The 14,428-nt window shown below is 41.3% G+C and overlaps 1 protein-coding gene across 1 annotated transcript; it reads right to left on the bottom strand.

Moving 5' to 3' along the window:
• Positions 1–3,750: 3,750 nt before the first annotated feature.
• Positions 3,751–12,440, bottom strand: cep126 (centrosomal protein 126). Its single transcript, XM_070829870.1, has 11 exons — positions 12,406–12,440; positions 12,016–12,135; positions 10,594–10,739; positions 10,379–10,490; positions 9,971–10,142; positions 6,480–8,439; positions 5,461–5,579; positions 5,024–5,093; positions 4,151–4,357; positions 3,965–4,026; positions 3,751–3,867 (listed from the first exon to the last, which is right to left on the bottom strand). Exons 1-11 carry the CDS (start codon positions 12,438–12,440, stop codon positions 3,784–3,786), a joined length of 3,087 nt encoding a protein of 1,028 aa, XP_070685971.1. The 3' UTR covers positions 3,751–3,783.
• Between the last annotated feature and the right edge of the window lie 1,988 nt (positions 12,441–14,428).

Below are 14,428 nucleotides of genomic sequence, written 5' to 3'. Positions count from 1 at the left end.
CACTGATCCCTGACGGCTCATTTGCACCCCGACCTGTGGGAGTGCCTCAGTGTTAGATAGGGAAAAATACAGTCAACCTGCAAGTTTCATTATTTGTTCAGTGATACTCAACTCACTCTTTTGACCCCTAAAAACGCACCAGTGGGTGAAGAATCTGTGCGGAAGCAGCATTAAAATCTGAACTGAACACATAATTATTTTTACTTATACAAGTTAATGTGGTTACTTAAACATTCTTCCTGCATTTACACCACTTTATAAACGTGGTATTTATTTAGAACATACTCTGTGTGTTTGCACTGTAGGTTTTGTGGATAATGTGGCAACGCAAACTTTTACAAATCACCAATTTTAACACCTAATTCAAAAACACACTTTCTCTCATCAGTATATATAAAAGAACTATTTTTTTTTCCTCTGTCTTTTTTTTTTTTTTTTTTTACAGTGCTCATGAAAAGTAGATCCATGCAGTTCCCACAATTGTTATGCTAATGAGACCCCTCTTCCATTGAGAAATCATTTTGTCAAGATCCACTCTCTTTGGATACAGAGGCTCTGTTTCAACTCTTTTTCCCATACATCCCCTGAATGAATGATTATGAAGCCCTATTAAATACCCACAGACACTGTAAAGCCCCGATGAACAGATTAAAGAGCTCCCCTCTGCCAGTCACATCCACAGGCTTATGTCTCTAAACAGATGCACTGTGCAAGTTTAGTTTATTCATTTAATTCAGCCTATTTCTTCTTCTTTTTTTTATTTTATCTCGACACTTTAAAACATCTAAGATTAGCCAAATAAAAAAAATGTGTAAAAATCATCAGCATGCAACAGGTCCAGTAGTATGACTCCCTGGTATAATGGCTTTTTATTGTATTTATTCCAGCCATGTATCACTATCATATCCATGTGTCCTGTTATTATTATTTTTTGATGTTTCCATCAAAGGGTCATTCAATCTAACACTTGTCTGGAAAACTTTTTAATGTCAGTGCAGCACTTACTGATCGTGCTACCAGCCCACATATTTTGATTTATGAATGTGACATTTTGTGCACACATGCTGCCAGTCAAGAGATGTCCATTGTTTTGGGTGAAAGCGGTCATTTTCACATCATTGTAACGCACTCAGACACATTAAAGAGATGGACTGCAGTGTCCCGGCAGCCCCGAGGGGACCACCCACTTAGCGGGCTTTGGTCACTTTGGACCAACATCTCTTCATCCTTCTGAGGCCGCTCAGTGTCTCTGAGGTTTGGTCGGATGCTGCAGGAAATCAGCAGAAACTGAATTCCCTGGGCTCCATTTCTCTGCCCTGTGGTCCTGGAGGACAGGACGGCTGTGCCAGTCCTCCCTGTTGGTTTAAATGCTTCGGTCCGGTGTTATTATCGGATGTAGTGACGCACGGTGTTGCTACAGGCAGATGGGCAGATGGGAGCTTGAGTGCCCTCTACAGTTTTTACTGGGAGCATACGGTCTGAGGGTTTGGATCATAAACACAGGCAAACCGTCTCTCTCTTTCTTTAACAGACACCTCTCTGTCTGCCCTCCCTTTACAATTAATTCATACTATTACATTTTTGTCATATATCATTTTGCAGCTTTATGAACACAATCTTGATTGTTGTACATCCACTTTATGCACCTGTGGTCTGTACTTTTGTATATTTTTGTAGGCATGTAATTTGTAGCCTATAATATTTCATAATAGAGGTAAAACTAACTAAAATCAGTTTAAAAAGTTAAGATTCGTTGCAGTGTTTTGTCTTTATGTGCAGTTATTCGCCGAACATGGCTGTAAACTACCATCCAGTCCGTTTTCACATGCATCAGACAAATTATTCAGTTTTGCAGAAACTGAATACTCAGACACTCGTTCACCGCATGTTAAATGGACTGTAACAAAATATGACAAAATACTTGTGAGATTAAGCTTCACAACAGACCAAAGCACAAGCTTGAACTTGCATCCGTGCAAAACTCTCCCCTTATTTTCAGCTCTCTTGCCCTTTCTTGTTGGGTTTCTGGGTGTTGTGCTGGTTAAGGCTTAAATGTCATTAAGCTCACCATTGTGTGGGGTAATGACTCTGAACATTAACGGTAGTAGGCCAAAGGAAGCAGATTTCAGAGAAAACCTGCAGTGGAGTATTCTGAGTAAAAGTCTGGTCAGTGGTGTGCAGGTGGTTTCCACAGATGAACTCTTACTGGACATGATTTTTACTGTTTTGTTTATCTGTGCATGTGCATTCAGATTTATTCTCTCATTGATACAAGGAAGGGTATTAATGAACAGGATGTTTTTTTTTTACTTTAATGTCGCTCTTTTATAGAAATACAGAACATTGTTCTGGAATTCAGTTGATCAAAAGACACATGATGGTGACGTCTGGTCATTTGGTCGGACTGCTTCTTTCTACAGAACAGATTTTTGTTTCAGAAACATCTAAATGAGCCTAATATTCAGGGACAGCGTCAGTGTTTTTCCTCTCTAATCAATCTCTGATAGTCATATGCCCATTGGCTTGGAAGTGACATCGATGTCCCTCCTCAAATAACCACAGTGGACATCTTTTGTCCTTGTTTTCTAGAGAATCTCTTTGCACAAAACTTGTCAAAGGGCCCCTGCTGCTGCAGGCATCATCATACACCAAAGCGGAGCATATTTTCTCTCTTTGTGGCTGTTCTCAGTTTTGGTGTAAGATAACAAAGGGATGATGCATGACTCTACTTGGCAGTGAGACACCACAGCCCCTTGTTGAAAGACTCAAGAATGTATGCATGCATAGAACCAGAAACCTGCAGTTAAACCAAAAAAAGTTTCATCTGCGACTGGAGCCTGACTGTTTAAATGACCTCGGGCTTCCTCCACCTCTTGGAGCAAGTCCTAGCAGGCTGACTGAGGGGCAAAACCAGACACGTTGGGGAAGGAGGGGCAACTGTGCACACCTCAATAATCCCTGCAGCTTTTCTTCCACTGATGCACCTATTTTTTTTGTCAAGGGAGATAGAGAAACATGTAATTAATAACCACTTATTTCACACAGAAAAAAGCAGTAGCCTACAACTAAAATCAACTAAATAAATAAAATAGATTGTAAATCAAGCGTTAAGTTCAGGGTAGATTGCAACAGAGGGTTGGAAGCCCTCTGGCAGAGGCTTACCTTGTTGAGCCAGTAGGTTGAGTCTACTGCACAAGACATAATTGTCCTTTCTACAGCCATCAAAGACAGACACACCTTCAACGTAGTGACTTTTCTCTCCATAAAGCATTTCCGATCTTCAGTGTATTTATTGACAGTGCTATGCATTGTTGAGGAAATACCAATACTGCCAAATACAGTGCACCCGGCCAGTTTATCCAAGATTTGCTTCGATCCAAGCCAATGTGGTCCAAAAATACTTTCCATCAAGTTATAATTATAGCATATAAAATGAATACAGAATGAGACAGCAGTGGAAATGAAATCTACAGTGTATGTTTGTGTCAGTGATCAGAAAGGCCTTTGTCAGTAGTGAAATAAAAGCAAATTGAAGTGAGTGTCATTTTCATAGGCACTTAGGATTTGGTTGCTTAAGAGGAAATGGCTCAAAAAAAAGTTACAAAGATTTTTTTGTTCTTGTCCAAGCAGATGGCAAAAATACAAAACTAACAACTTAAAAATTCTGTTTGGTGTCATTTTGCTGATATTTTTTTTTTCTTTCTGCACTCAGTTGCTCCGGATCTCTTAGACTAAATCCTATCGAGGGGAGAAAAGACCACTGTGGACCACACAAGCTTTAAGTCAGAGTTTCTTCTGGTAGCGAGAGCTGTTGTTAGCTGAGGATGCACGCTGCTTGTGGTGGTTTGTGATTTTCACGTCCCTTTTCTGAAAACAACGAAAGAAGGTGAGAGATAAAACATGTTCAGCATAATCACCTCATACTTTGGGGCAAGAAATGAATCCTGTGGAAATTCATACTTACAGAGGGTGCATCAATAAGTACGAGGCCATGCTCCGTCTTACCCGCTTCATGTTCCTGCACACCTACAAACAGTAACAGGAAGGTATTGAAATGACAGCATATTAATACTTTTTTGTTATTTGCAGGTCAAAACAATCTAGTCGATCGGTTCTGGCCTGATGCAAAGAGCCTTTACAAAGTGCTCACGGAACAGCTGGTGGTTGAGTCTGTCCAGAGAGAGGAGGATTTTCTGTTCCTCCAAGGATATGGTGGTGAGTCCCTTCTGTTGGCTGCGCTGCATCGCTCCGGGCCTCCGTGTTTGGGCTGTTTCCATGGCAGCCACAATATTCCTTTCTTCCAGGAGGCCTTCAGCGTGTACTTCAGCCAGGTGTAAATGGGCCGCGCTCTCCAAACCTGAGAGCACAGGCAAAGTCACACCAAAGGCATGAATTCTCACTCGTTTCCACTTCTGTTGTTGTTACTATGCGCTTAGCTGTGTTAAATATGCTGTGCTGTTCTTTCTACGTTTCTGATGTCCTTGTTGCACGGCTAAAATGACTTAGAATGGTTTTAGCTCAGAATATTAATTTTACTTTTAAGGAATACTAAGAACGTTTGGCTACTTTGGGTCCCATCTAATCATATACAATAACATACAGTACTGTGCAGTAAGTTTTAGGCAAGTGTGAAGAAATGCTGTTAAGTAAGAATGCTTTCTGCGGAGTTCCTTCAAAAACTGTGTGCAAGTGTACCTGGAAGTGCTGATGCTGTTTTGAAAGCAAAGGGTTGTCACACCAAAGACTGATTTGATTCAGACTTTTCTTCTGTTCGCTCACTTTGCATTTTGTAAATCAGTAAAAATAATTATTTTTCTATTTTTGAAAGCTTACTTGACAGCATTTCTTCACGCCTGTCTAAGACTTGTGCACAGTGCTGTCCATTAAATAACATGCATGCAGGAGAGAAGTGTCAATGCTGAACTTGACAGACGGACACTTTTGTAATAGTTGTGACTGTAGATAATAAAAGTTTGTTTTAACTCAGACAGAAACTTAAACACACACACAATGAACACAATACCTTCTCCCGGAAAAGCCATGTCGTAAGTACTGGAAAACGGTCTGATTGGCTCTGTGGTCTGTTTTGTTGGCTATACAAAACAAAATAAAAGCATGTGAAGTCATTTAGGTCTTGGAAGAACCTAAAATAGTATCTATGTAGCCTACAGTACATGGCAAACACTCTAGGTGATAGACATAAAGCACAATAAATGGTAGAGTAAGTTGTTAAAAAAAACCCAGCAGCACTTATTCTGTGTAAAACACTGATAACTCAAGTCCATCCAGAAAGTCTTGTCTTGAGAAGTATAAATCACAGTCTAATCAGTTTCACCAACACTAAGGACACCATGAAAGGGACTGCAAAACTGATTCAACAAGTTCAAACACACACCTATTTACGGATCTTTAGCAATTATTCTCATTCTTCCTCCCCACAGGGCAACGGCATGCATGTACCTGAGAGGGCTGAGGGAACCTTTTGTTCCCAGAGCCGGGAGGCTGTCTGCCCTGCTCCACGAACACTTTCCTCACAACTCTCCCATTCTCCAGGGCCTGCCTTCTAAGCATGGTTTTTGCTGAAAGAAGATGTATTTACTGAGATACATAATGTAAAAACATTGACATAAATGATAATTGTGACCTGGTGAGCCCAGGCCCCTGTGTTCCTCTGAAGAGGATACATAATAAAATATGTTCCACGTGTTGACTTGAAAGCTGTGATTTCAGCAGGGATTTTAAATGGAATATGCCGGAAAAGAAGCCAGATTGTTCTGTAATTGCTCTTTGTTTCTGTTTGTCCTGCTACAAGTGATATTGCAAGCAAAATTGAATATTTTCCTGTTTGCGCAGCTCACTGTGGAACTTTAAATGGTAGCAGACGAATGTATGCAGACGCTAAAAGTAATTACATTAAAAGTACATTCTTAACAGTATTCTTTGATGCAATGGAAAACGTGGTCTGGATCCAACGTTTGATCTCACCAGTACAGTGGGTAAAAAAGAAGCCAGCTATTACTGTCATGGCTTTGACCTGGCTGATAAGACTTTCACTGATGATGGCAACATGGGACAGATTGGCAATGGCTTGAGGCAGGGCAGATGTTTTTTTAGGGTCAACTAGGCGACTTTTTCACATATTACTGGCTTCCTTTTCTCAGGATGACTTTTCAATATCAAAACATGAGATGAGAAAAAAAAATCATACATCATACATATCATACAGCTCATTACCTGCATTTTCCTTTCAATGTGATTATATGTGTTATGTGCTATTAAAGACTAAACGACAGATTCAAAGGGTCACTGGAATTGTAATTGTATGACGAGGATAAAAGATAAGTTAAATAAGTCTGCTTGCTAATGGGCAGAAACAAATAGGTTTGAGAGAAACTGCACGACAGTCTAAATGACACCTCTTTGCACACACACACCAAGCCTAAGCTGTGTGAGCGGCTGTGGGCCAAAATATACATTACCGTCCTTGGTGGCTAAGGCACTGCGGACACCGAGCCAGAGATGTGAGATCTCCTCGTCTGTGGGAGTGCAATCTAAACAGAGGCCTTTGTCAGTGCACACCACACCTCTTCTTCTTCTGCAGCCCTGGGTTTCCTGATGACCTGAGCTGGGGGCGCCCTTCGTGTTGCCCTCTGCAACCGGGTACTTGTAAGAGGGTGGCAGTTGTGTGTACATAACATTACTATCTGTTCTGATTACATGATGTGTGTAAGGTGAGAAAAAGCCTTCTGTGTTGTCCTTGTGCAGGGCCTGCTCCACAGCCACGGATTGTTTACAGTTGACACTTGCATGGTCCATGCCATATGGAGCTTTTGTGATGTGCAGCGCCTTCTCTTCCACTGATTCCATCCTAGGAGGCGGGTGGGGCACCATGATCTTCCCTTGGGTTTTGGCAATCTGATTCACCTCGGTGGCAGATTGAGGTCGCATGACAGTGCCCTTTCTGGTCCGCGAGGAAACAGGACCCGCTCCAGCTCGGGCAGAGCGCTCTCTCCGAGGGACCTTGGGGCCAGCGGTCCTGGTGCTGCTCCACGGCACCTTGACCTCATCTACTCGTTCCTGGGGCAAGCTGACTTGAACTCCAACATCTGCCCACGCTTGCATTGTAAAGTGATAACCAGCGGAGGCTGGAGGGGTCATGTTGGGTCCAGGCTTGGAAGCCCCTGAGACTGTAGTGAGACTTAGCTGGTGGTCTTCTGATATGTGTTTTGACTGAGAAAAATGGGAAGACTTACTTTTCATCTGTTTCATTATGTTCTGCTTGTTGTCCTCGTTTTCCAAATGTACCTCATCAAACCAACGCAGCTTCTTTTTGACAGTGTTGTTGCCCTCCAAATCCTTAGTTTTTGCCCTCGTCAACTCGACACTATCTCTGATTGCTAACGCCACTTGTTTTGCAAAAATCAAATGTCCTGAGCCGTACACACATGTGGTATCGCCTGACATATATTTGGACTGCTTTTTAAGGATTCCTTTAATGAATCTGACTTCACATACAGAATGAGGCAATTTTTGTACTTCCTCCTCGGGACACTTAAGGCACTTCAAAGTGTCTGACTGAATGTTAGACAGGCACACGTGCTGCGGCAATGCTGTATTAATGGGCTTCTTGGTTTCGGGCTCTGAGTTTGAAACCTTATTGAGGTTGTTTATGGAAGCACTAGACTGCTTCTGGGATGACAGATAATGGTTTACTTTTCCTGTTTGTTGAAGAGATTCTTCTCGTGAGGCATTATCTATTGTTTTATCGTTCATGAAAATATTTGGCTTTCGGGTAGCTTCAAACAAAAGGTCTTTGCTGTTGCCATTTTCGGCAGGGAAAAGAACTTCTGTAGCTGATGGATGTTTTAATTGTCTGTCGTCATGGCTCTTCTGCTGCCTGAGGTCTAGCAGAGCCTCTTGTTTGGGACATGAAGACTGAAGTGCTGTGTTGCCAGGAGCAACTCTATTCGCAACACTGATATTGTCACTGGGACTGTTTAGTGGGGAGTTTACCTCAAAGTGCTCTGGGTCTGCACTAATAATTTCACACAGAGTTAATAAGTTGCAGTTGTGCAGAGCAGGCTGGGTCTTTGTTTCAGGGGTTTGCTCAACAGATGTGAACCCCCAAGAAGCTTTGGAAACATGCATCTTATTGTGAAGCCCTTTAGCGTCCTCTTGTGTTTTCTGCTTAGGTTCATGCAGGTTTTTTGATGGGGCACAGTTATCACCAAGAAGCGTCATCGCTGAGAAAGAAGAGGGGTCTGATGTTGGACGCAAATCATTTTGCTTCCTCGGGTCTGGAGGGGACTTCTCTGAATCGAGAAAGAACGATGAATAGGAACACTGTAGGTCTTTTGCACTGTGGTTGGAGTCTTCATTCTCTAAACTGTCCTTACTTGAAAGGCTTTCAGAGTTACAGCAATCAGACAGGCGGCTGTCCTGAAATATGAAAGTGAAAGAGAGATGATAAGTAGAAAGTAACAATATGACTTACAGGGGTGGAACAGCTCTACAATAAAAGTTGTTTGTGCTTGAGAGAGAGATAGGGAGAGAGTGGAGAAGAGACATTAAGGGTTATAGTCCAGTCGTCTATCTAAGAGCGAGTAAAAGGGTTTTGCAGCTTTACATTTGAGAAATTATTTCTCAAAGGTGATAAGAACTCTATCAAATCTATTTTTTGCTTTTTACACTTCCCCGATCTCCGTGAAAACAGAATTTTCACTGATGGTACCCACACCTAAACTATGAATCATCATTTACTGTAAGATGAGCTGTACTGTCAGATGAAAAACAAAAGTGATTCAAGGTGATTATGTAGGAGTTTTGTTCATTTACTGGACTGTAGTACATGTGTAAACAAAAGTAAATGGACCTGGAAAACCAGTATGGTCAATAGCAGGGTTCAGACTGAGCTCTGCTTGGTGGACATGAGACCACAGTTCACTTTCCTGGGTCATTTATAAATCAGGTGTCTAACATAAAAATAAAAATGCAGGTTTATTAGAAACATACTGCGATAGTACAGTAGTGACAAGACAATAATTTCACAGTAACTCACATGTTTGAAATTACTGTATAACCTGGACATATCTGTGAACAAGGTTTGGTATGAATTCTTCTTCTATACTACATGCATGTAATATGCACAGGTTCTGTGTGAGAGGGGCGTTATACCATATTCCTATGAGAAATTCGATATTTTAGTCAGATATCAGTTCGTTTTTGAGAGAACAGAGAGACTATCACTTCAATTTGCACACTAAAAAGCATCTGCCCTGCGCCGACTCAATCAAGCATCTCTGTCACAAATAATATCATTTTGGAAACAGCTATTTACACCCACATGCCACCAGAGGGTGCTGTTAAGTGGGGTATTCTGGGTGCAGGAAAAGCCTCATGCCACACTGCTGCCCCCTAGGGATCTACTTTTGTTTAGATGAGATACAAAAACAGGCATTTGAACTCTGCTTGATGGAGAAAAAAAAGTTACACTGATGTTCGGCGATTAACCTGATCATTGCTCTTTATCTATGAACAGGTTTTTCTTCTCACACCGCATTTGAGGTATTGACATTTGAACCCCTGTTTTTAACTCTTAAATATGTAAATGTGTATATTATATAAAAATGTACCCAGATTCAATAAATCATCACGTAGTGGGAACATGTGATGTAATTATGCAGGTGTAGATATGAGAAGAATGGACACTGTAGAAAACAGCAGGATGGACAGTTGGATGATTAAAGCAGCTATAATTAATATTTTTATAACAATAAATCAGATGTGAAAACAGTGTAATGAACATTCAGAGAATTATCATCTGAATCCGAGGCTCCCCTCGGCTACACGGCCCTTCGAAAAGCGTTTCAGCTCACTGTTTAGCTGCCTGGCCTACAACTTGACTCTTCTGGTTCTGAGTGCCAGCACAACGTTTGAGTTCTTGCACACTAAAATAAAATAATCAGCATACCCGTGGACTGTGATCCCGCTGCTTCTCTTGTGTCTTTTCAGCTTGTTGACTATTCTTGAGGCAGGTCATGCTCTGCTCCTGGAGCAGTTTTGTGTAGGCCTCCACAGCAGAGAGTGCTTGGCGGTGGGAGGATTTCGAAACTGTGGGAGGCCTGGGAGACGGGGTGCAGCTTCTTTAAGAGAAAACGGAAATATCAACAACATGGATGACCTCTCCAGCCATTAAAAGGGGACTACGCATACAATACACCAAAAAAGCAAGTTCATTAACATAACATAACATTAATTAACATAAATGTTCCCATAATCTCAGTGACTGAGTGAGGTTTTAATCCAACAACAATGACGGAGCTATTTTTAGCATGTAGAACACATGAGCATTATATCATTATTAATCGGACTTTTTTACCTGCTAATGTTAGAGTTGCTGGACAAGAAAGACGACTGCCGGGTGTATGAACTCAAGGTGCCTTGAATTTGATTGAGCGCATCTTCAATATTTGGGACATTTCTTCTAAAAGCTAGAACACCATAAAGGAAAACATTCAAATAAAGTGAAATTTGTCAAGACTGTCATGTGATATTCCTCAGTTCTAACTGGCATGTATAAGATGCAACACTAACATTGTCTGTATCTCTGAGAAGGAGGTAGATGGGCTCTTTGGAAGCGCTCAGTTGCATCCTGAACTCGCTGGCGGCGTTGCTGAAGGATGTTCTGTCTCAGCCGTTGCTCCTGCACGTCCCACTGCTTCTGTCTCTCGTCCAGAGCCCTAAACCGTTGAAAAAGAGCAGAGCATGAACCCAAGGCACATTTTAACTGATTAAATGTAGACTGGCCCTGGAAACCGAAACCTGAGTGGCTTCCTCAAGATATGTTTTCAACTCTGTCATTAATAAATTAAAGCTACCACTCTGTACTGAGTTCACAGAGGAAGCCAATAAATCAACAGGTTCAATCAAGTTCAGCATTAATGATTTTTTAATAGGTTCAAGTGGTATGGTAATCAATCTCAACGGGAGCAGTGTTCATTTTTTAACAGTGTTGGGAACAAAAAGTAGCTCAAGCCTTTAGGTAGAACATTTCTGTTTTGTTAAAAAATAAACAGAATCTTTATTATTGTTGAGATTATCTAATATCTTTACTTATAAATGCATCTTATAGGAGCTGCAAACATGCAAACACAATCATGCACAGTGAAGAAAAGTTATGCTTATGCTTTAAATATGAAAACTTGTACTTGATTACTCTGCCGTGTTTACACTGGCACGAAAGGGAGCCAGCAAAATTAGGTATTTCTATTAGAACCAAACCTTTTTTTTGGCATGATGCAAAAATTCATATTTAATTTAAGTCCAAATTGTGCATTTCTGCTCATCTGATTAAAAATGTGTGTAAAAGCAATAATGTACTGTTACAGAGCAGTATTATTGGTTAAAAGCAATAGTGTGCTGATGTAAAATTGATCTAATGCATTTGACATTGTTTTTTAAAGTCTGACAGTCTGTTGGACATTGTTCTCTCAGATGAAGCAAAAACAAGTTCAGTTTCATGTAATGTTACAGGGACAGCTTTCTGTATAGGCATGCATCGAGCTGCTGAACTGTTTACCTTCATTGTGTTTAAGGACTAATGCTCACATGCCTCTGGAAGACCAACATCTGTCTCTGATATTACACGATAAATCTAAATCTTAGAAGGTTATTAATATCTGTAAAGGCTTTGAGGATCCGAGCGCTCATGCACTGCTGAACTTTGCGGCTTTAGTCGTCAAAGGGGTGGCGCTTCAGTCGCTGCTCTGGCCCACAGTTACCCAATGGGCCAACAGATCTATTTCCAGGCCTAGAGTGCAAAATCCTGTCAACACCATCCATCCCTCAAAGGTGCTAAGCCGAGGACAGAGCCATAAGCTGTCTGTCCAGGAGGTGCACGCTGCACGGCAGCACCTGCCTCCAGGGAGAAATGGAAGAACGCAGGCAGCAGTTTGAACTGAGAGGACACGTCCTATTAGTGCTAAAACTACAAAACACCCATGCATAACAACTGACTTCCTGCGCCGGTTGGTTTCCTGGGAGAACTTGCGAGCTCGGGCTCTGCACAACCTCTGCTCCTCCACCAGGAGCTGTCTCTCATCCCCGAGGCCTCCATCAGCTCTGTGCCTCGAACTCCTGCAAGGGAGCAGCTAAGGAGAGCAGATTCATGGCAGCGTGCACATATGTGTCTCCTACATGTAACCTCTGACTTGAGTGAGCACTAATATATTCATTTGAATTATACAGGCTGGTCAAACACAGTTTTGTGATAGTGATTCACAATGTCAGTGGTTAATCTAACAGCTTCTCTACCTTGGATTTAGCACAGGTGGACCACAGACGTAGGATATACATGTCTAGAATATCATATTAAAAAAAAAAGCATAATTTACAGTTACAGGATACGAGTGGTAGAACAAGTTGTCCTGCAGGACTTGCATCCTCCGAGGCTGCTGGGCCTTGCTGACACCGGGCAGACATACAGCAGAGCTGCTAACGTTAGCTGCTAACTTGCCTTAATTGTTGGGTCTTTTTTTTTGTTTTTTTAGCTACCGTCGGCCGTTTGCTCTGTTTTGGATAATTCAACCATTTTAAGATAAACTTGCACAGCACATCTTCGCATCCGCATCGCAGCGACTCATCCTGAAGAATGGCACCGTCTCTGACAGTAAAGTAACAAGTAACCCGGCTAAGTTGTCACTTTTCTGTCTGTGTACAGCTCCTCCATGATAGCAACCGAGGACGCATTTCCTTGACAACGGCGGTCATTCTCTTTACGTCCAGCAGAGGGACCAATACCGGCGTGAGGCCTTCAGGTACACCTGCCACTGTCGTAAATTATAAAGACTAATCAGCAGCAGAGTACAGATGAAAACAGATAGCTGAGTAAAACACACCATGAAAACAAAAAGTAAAAGGGTTGTGGAAAATGATAGATGACTATTATAGTTTTCATTTTCTGGTTAAAGTGCAGGTTAACAAAAGGTTGCATTCATAAAAACACGTGTTAACATTGTTTCATTTTCCTTTATTAGGTTTAATAAATTTATATTTATATTTATATACGTTTATGTCAAAACAGCTCCCTGTCTTCTTAGATCTAAACTGCTATTTATAAAGGCATAAAATGTAAAATATATGCCCAAATAAGAATAAAGTCATGCATGAATAAAAACTGAAAGACTTTCATCTCAAACATATTTTCCTAATTAAACGTACAGCCAAAATATATATTAGGAGAACCACTGGTTTGTATACTCCTAAGCATAGCTTGTATCTGCTCGGGGACGATGCTTCATAAAATATAAAGGTGTGTCGTTGTTGTGTGTTACATTTGATGGCACCGTGATATAAGAGGATTTAGGAAAATCTGCTTTTTACAGATTGTTTATGCTCTCCTATGGGCAGAGGACACTGCATCAAATCTACTTTCGGTGTGCCAAACACCATATAGAGCATTAGTGGTGCTATTGCCTGCAGCCTGCACCCTGACAATCACAAATAGTCCTCAATAAAATAATCCTTCAGCCTTGTGCTTCGGTTTATGGCAGGACGAGTTAGGTCCGTGCAGATCTGCCGTGCCTGCACCCTCTATTAGTTTGACAAAGTGCTTTAATATCTCCTTTTTTTTTTTTTTTTTATTTGTTACAGCAAAAGTAGTTAAACTAAGACGTTAACAGATAGAATATCTCCAAAACAGGACCTGATTGCATACAATAAATGCTAATATGCTGTGTTGTAATGCACGCCTCTAAAGCTGCTAGAAAACCGCCCACTGGGCGTGCAGAGGCAGCATCGTCAGCACCAAGAGCCAAGGTGGGACTGTGGGTGAGAGCCAGTCTGACAGGTGCGCAGGAGCCTCACTGGACTCTGGTGCACATGAGTTGCAGCTGATCCCCTTTGGACGTAGTTTTGGGTCGTAACGGCCGAATGAAGTGACAGTGAAGTGATTTGGGACATCATCTGTCATCTGTGTGGTGAGTAGACCAACCTGTAAGACTTTTTTTTTTTTTTAAATGCTGCTGTGAAACATAAAAGATGTATATTGAAGATTATGTGCCGTATTTCCAAAAATTAAATAATAATAATAATAACTTTAGGCCCATGATTTTCTTAAAAGGCTCAGGGATCTCATCCTGCAGTGTCCTGTCTCCATCAAATGTCCTATCCTGTCTCTCCTTGTCTTGTAAATACCGATGTCTTCTTCTGACAACATGTATTTTGTTTGGCACTACAAATGCTGAGTGTTAAGCTCACCTAATGACCTCCATTGTACAAGAATCGTTGATGTCGCTGCCAGTTTTGGAATCTGTCATGCCACAGCAGTGTTTTTATATTTTCTTTCATATATTCATTCATTTATTTTGCTCTTTCATCCCCCTTAAGAAGAACTGTCTGTCATGATGAAGAAGAGCAACAGTACAAAAAC

Source organism: Pempheris klunzingeri, chromosome 4 (genome assembly GCF_042242105.1).
Source record: "Pempheris klunzingeri isolate RE-2024b chromosome 4, fPemKlu1.hap1, whole genome shotgun sequence".
Classification (NCBI taxonomy): Eukaryota; Metazoa; Chordata; class Actinopteri; order Acropomatiformes; family Pempheridae; genus Pempheris; species Pempheris klunzingeri.
The sequence above is the reverse complement of the archived record's forward strand: the minus strand, read 5'-3'. Positions and strand labels throughout refer to the sequence as shown.

Coding starts and splice junctions, on each gene's coding strand:
- cep126 (XM_070829870.1), bottom strand. CDS start 12,440: ATGCAAGTCCTGCAGGACAACTTGTTCTACCACTC. Junction 12,136..12,405: donor GACAACTTGTTCTACCACTC/GTATCCTGTAAC, acceptor GCTCCCTTGCAG/GAGTTCGAGGCACAGAGCTG. Junction 8,440..9,970: donor AGCGGGATCACAGTCCACGG/GTATGCTGATTA, acceptor TTCATATTTCAG/GACAGCCGCCTGTCTGATTG.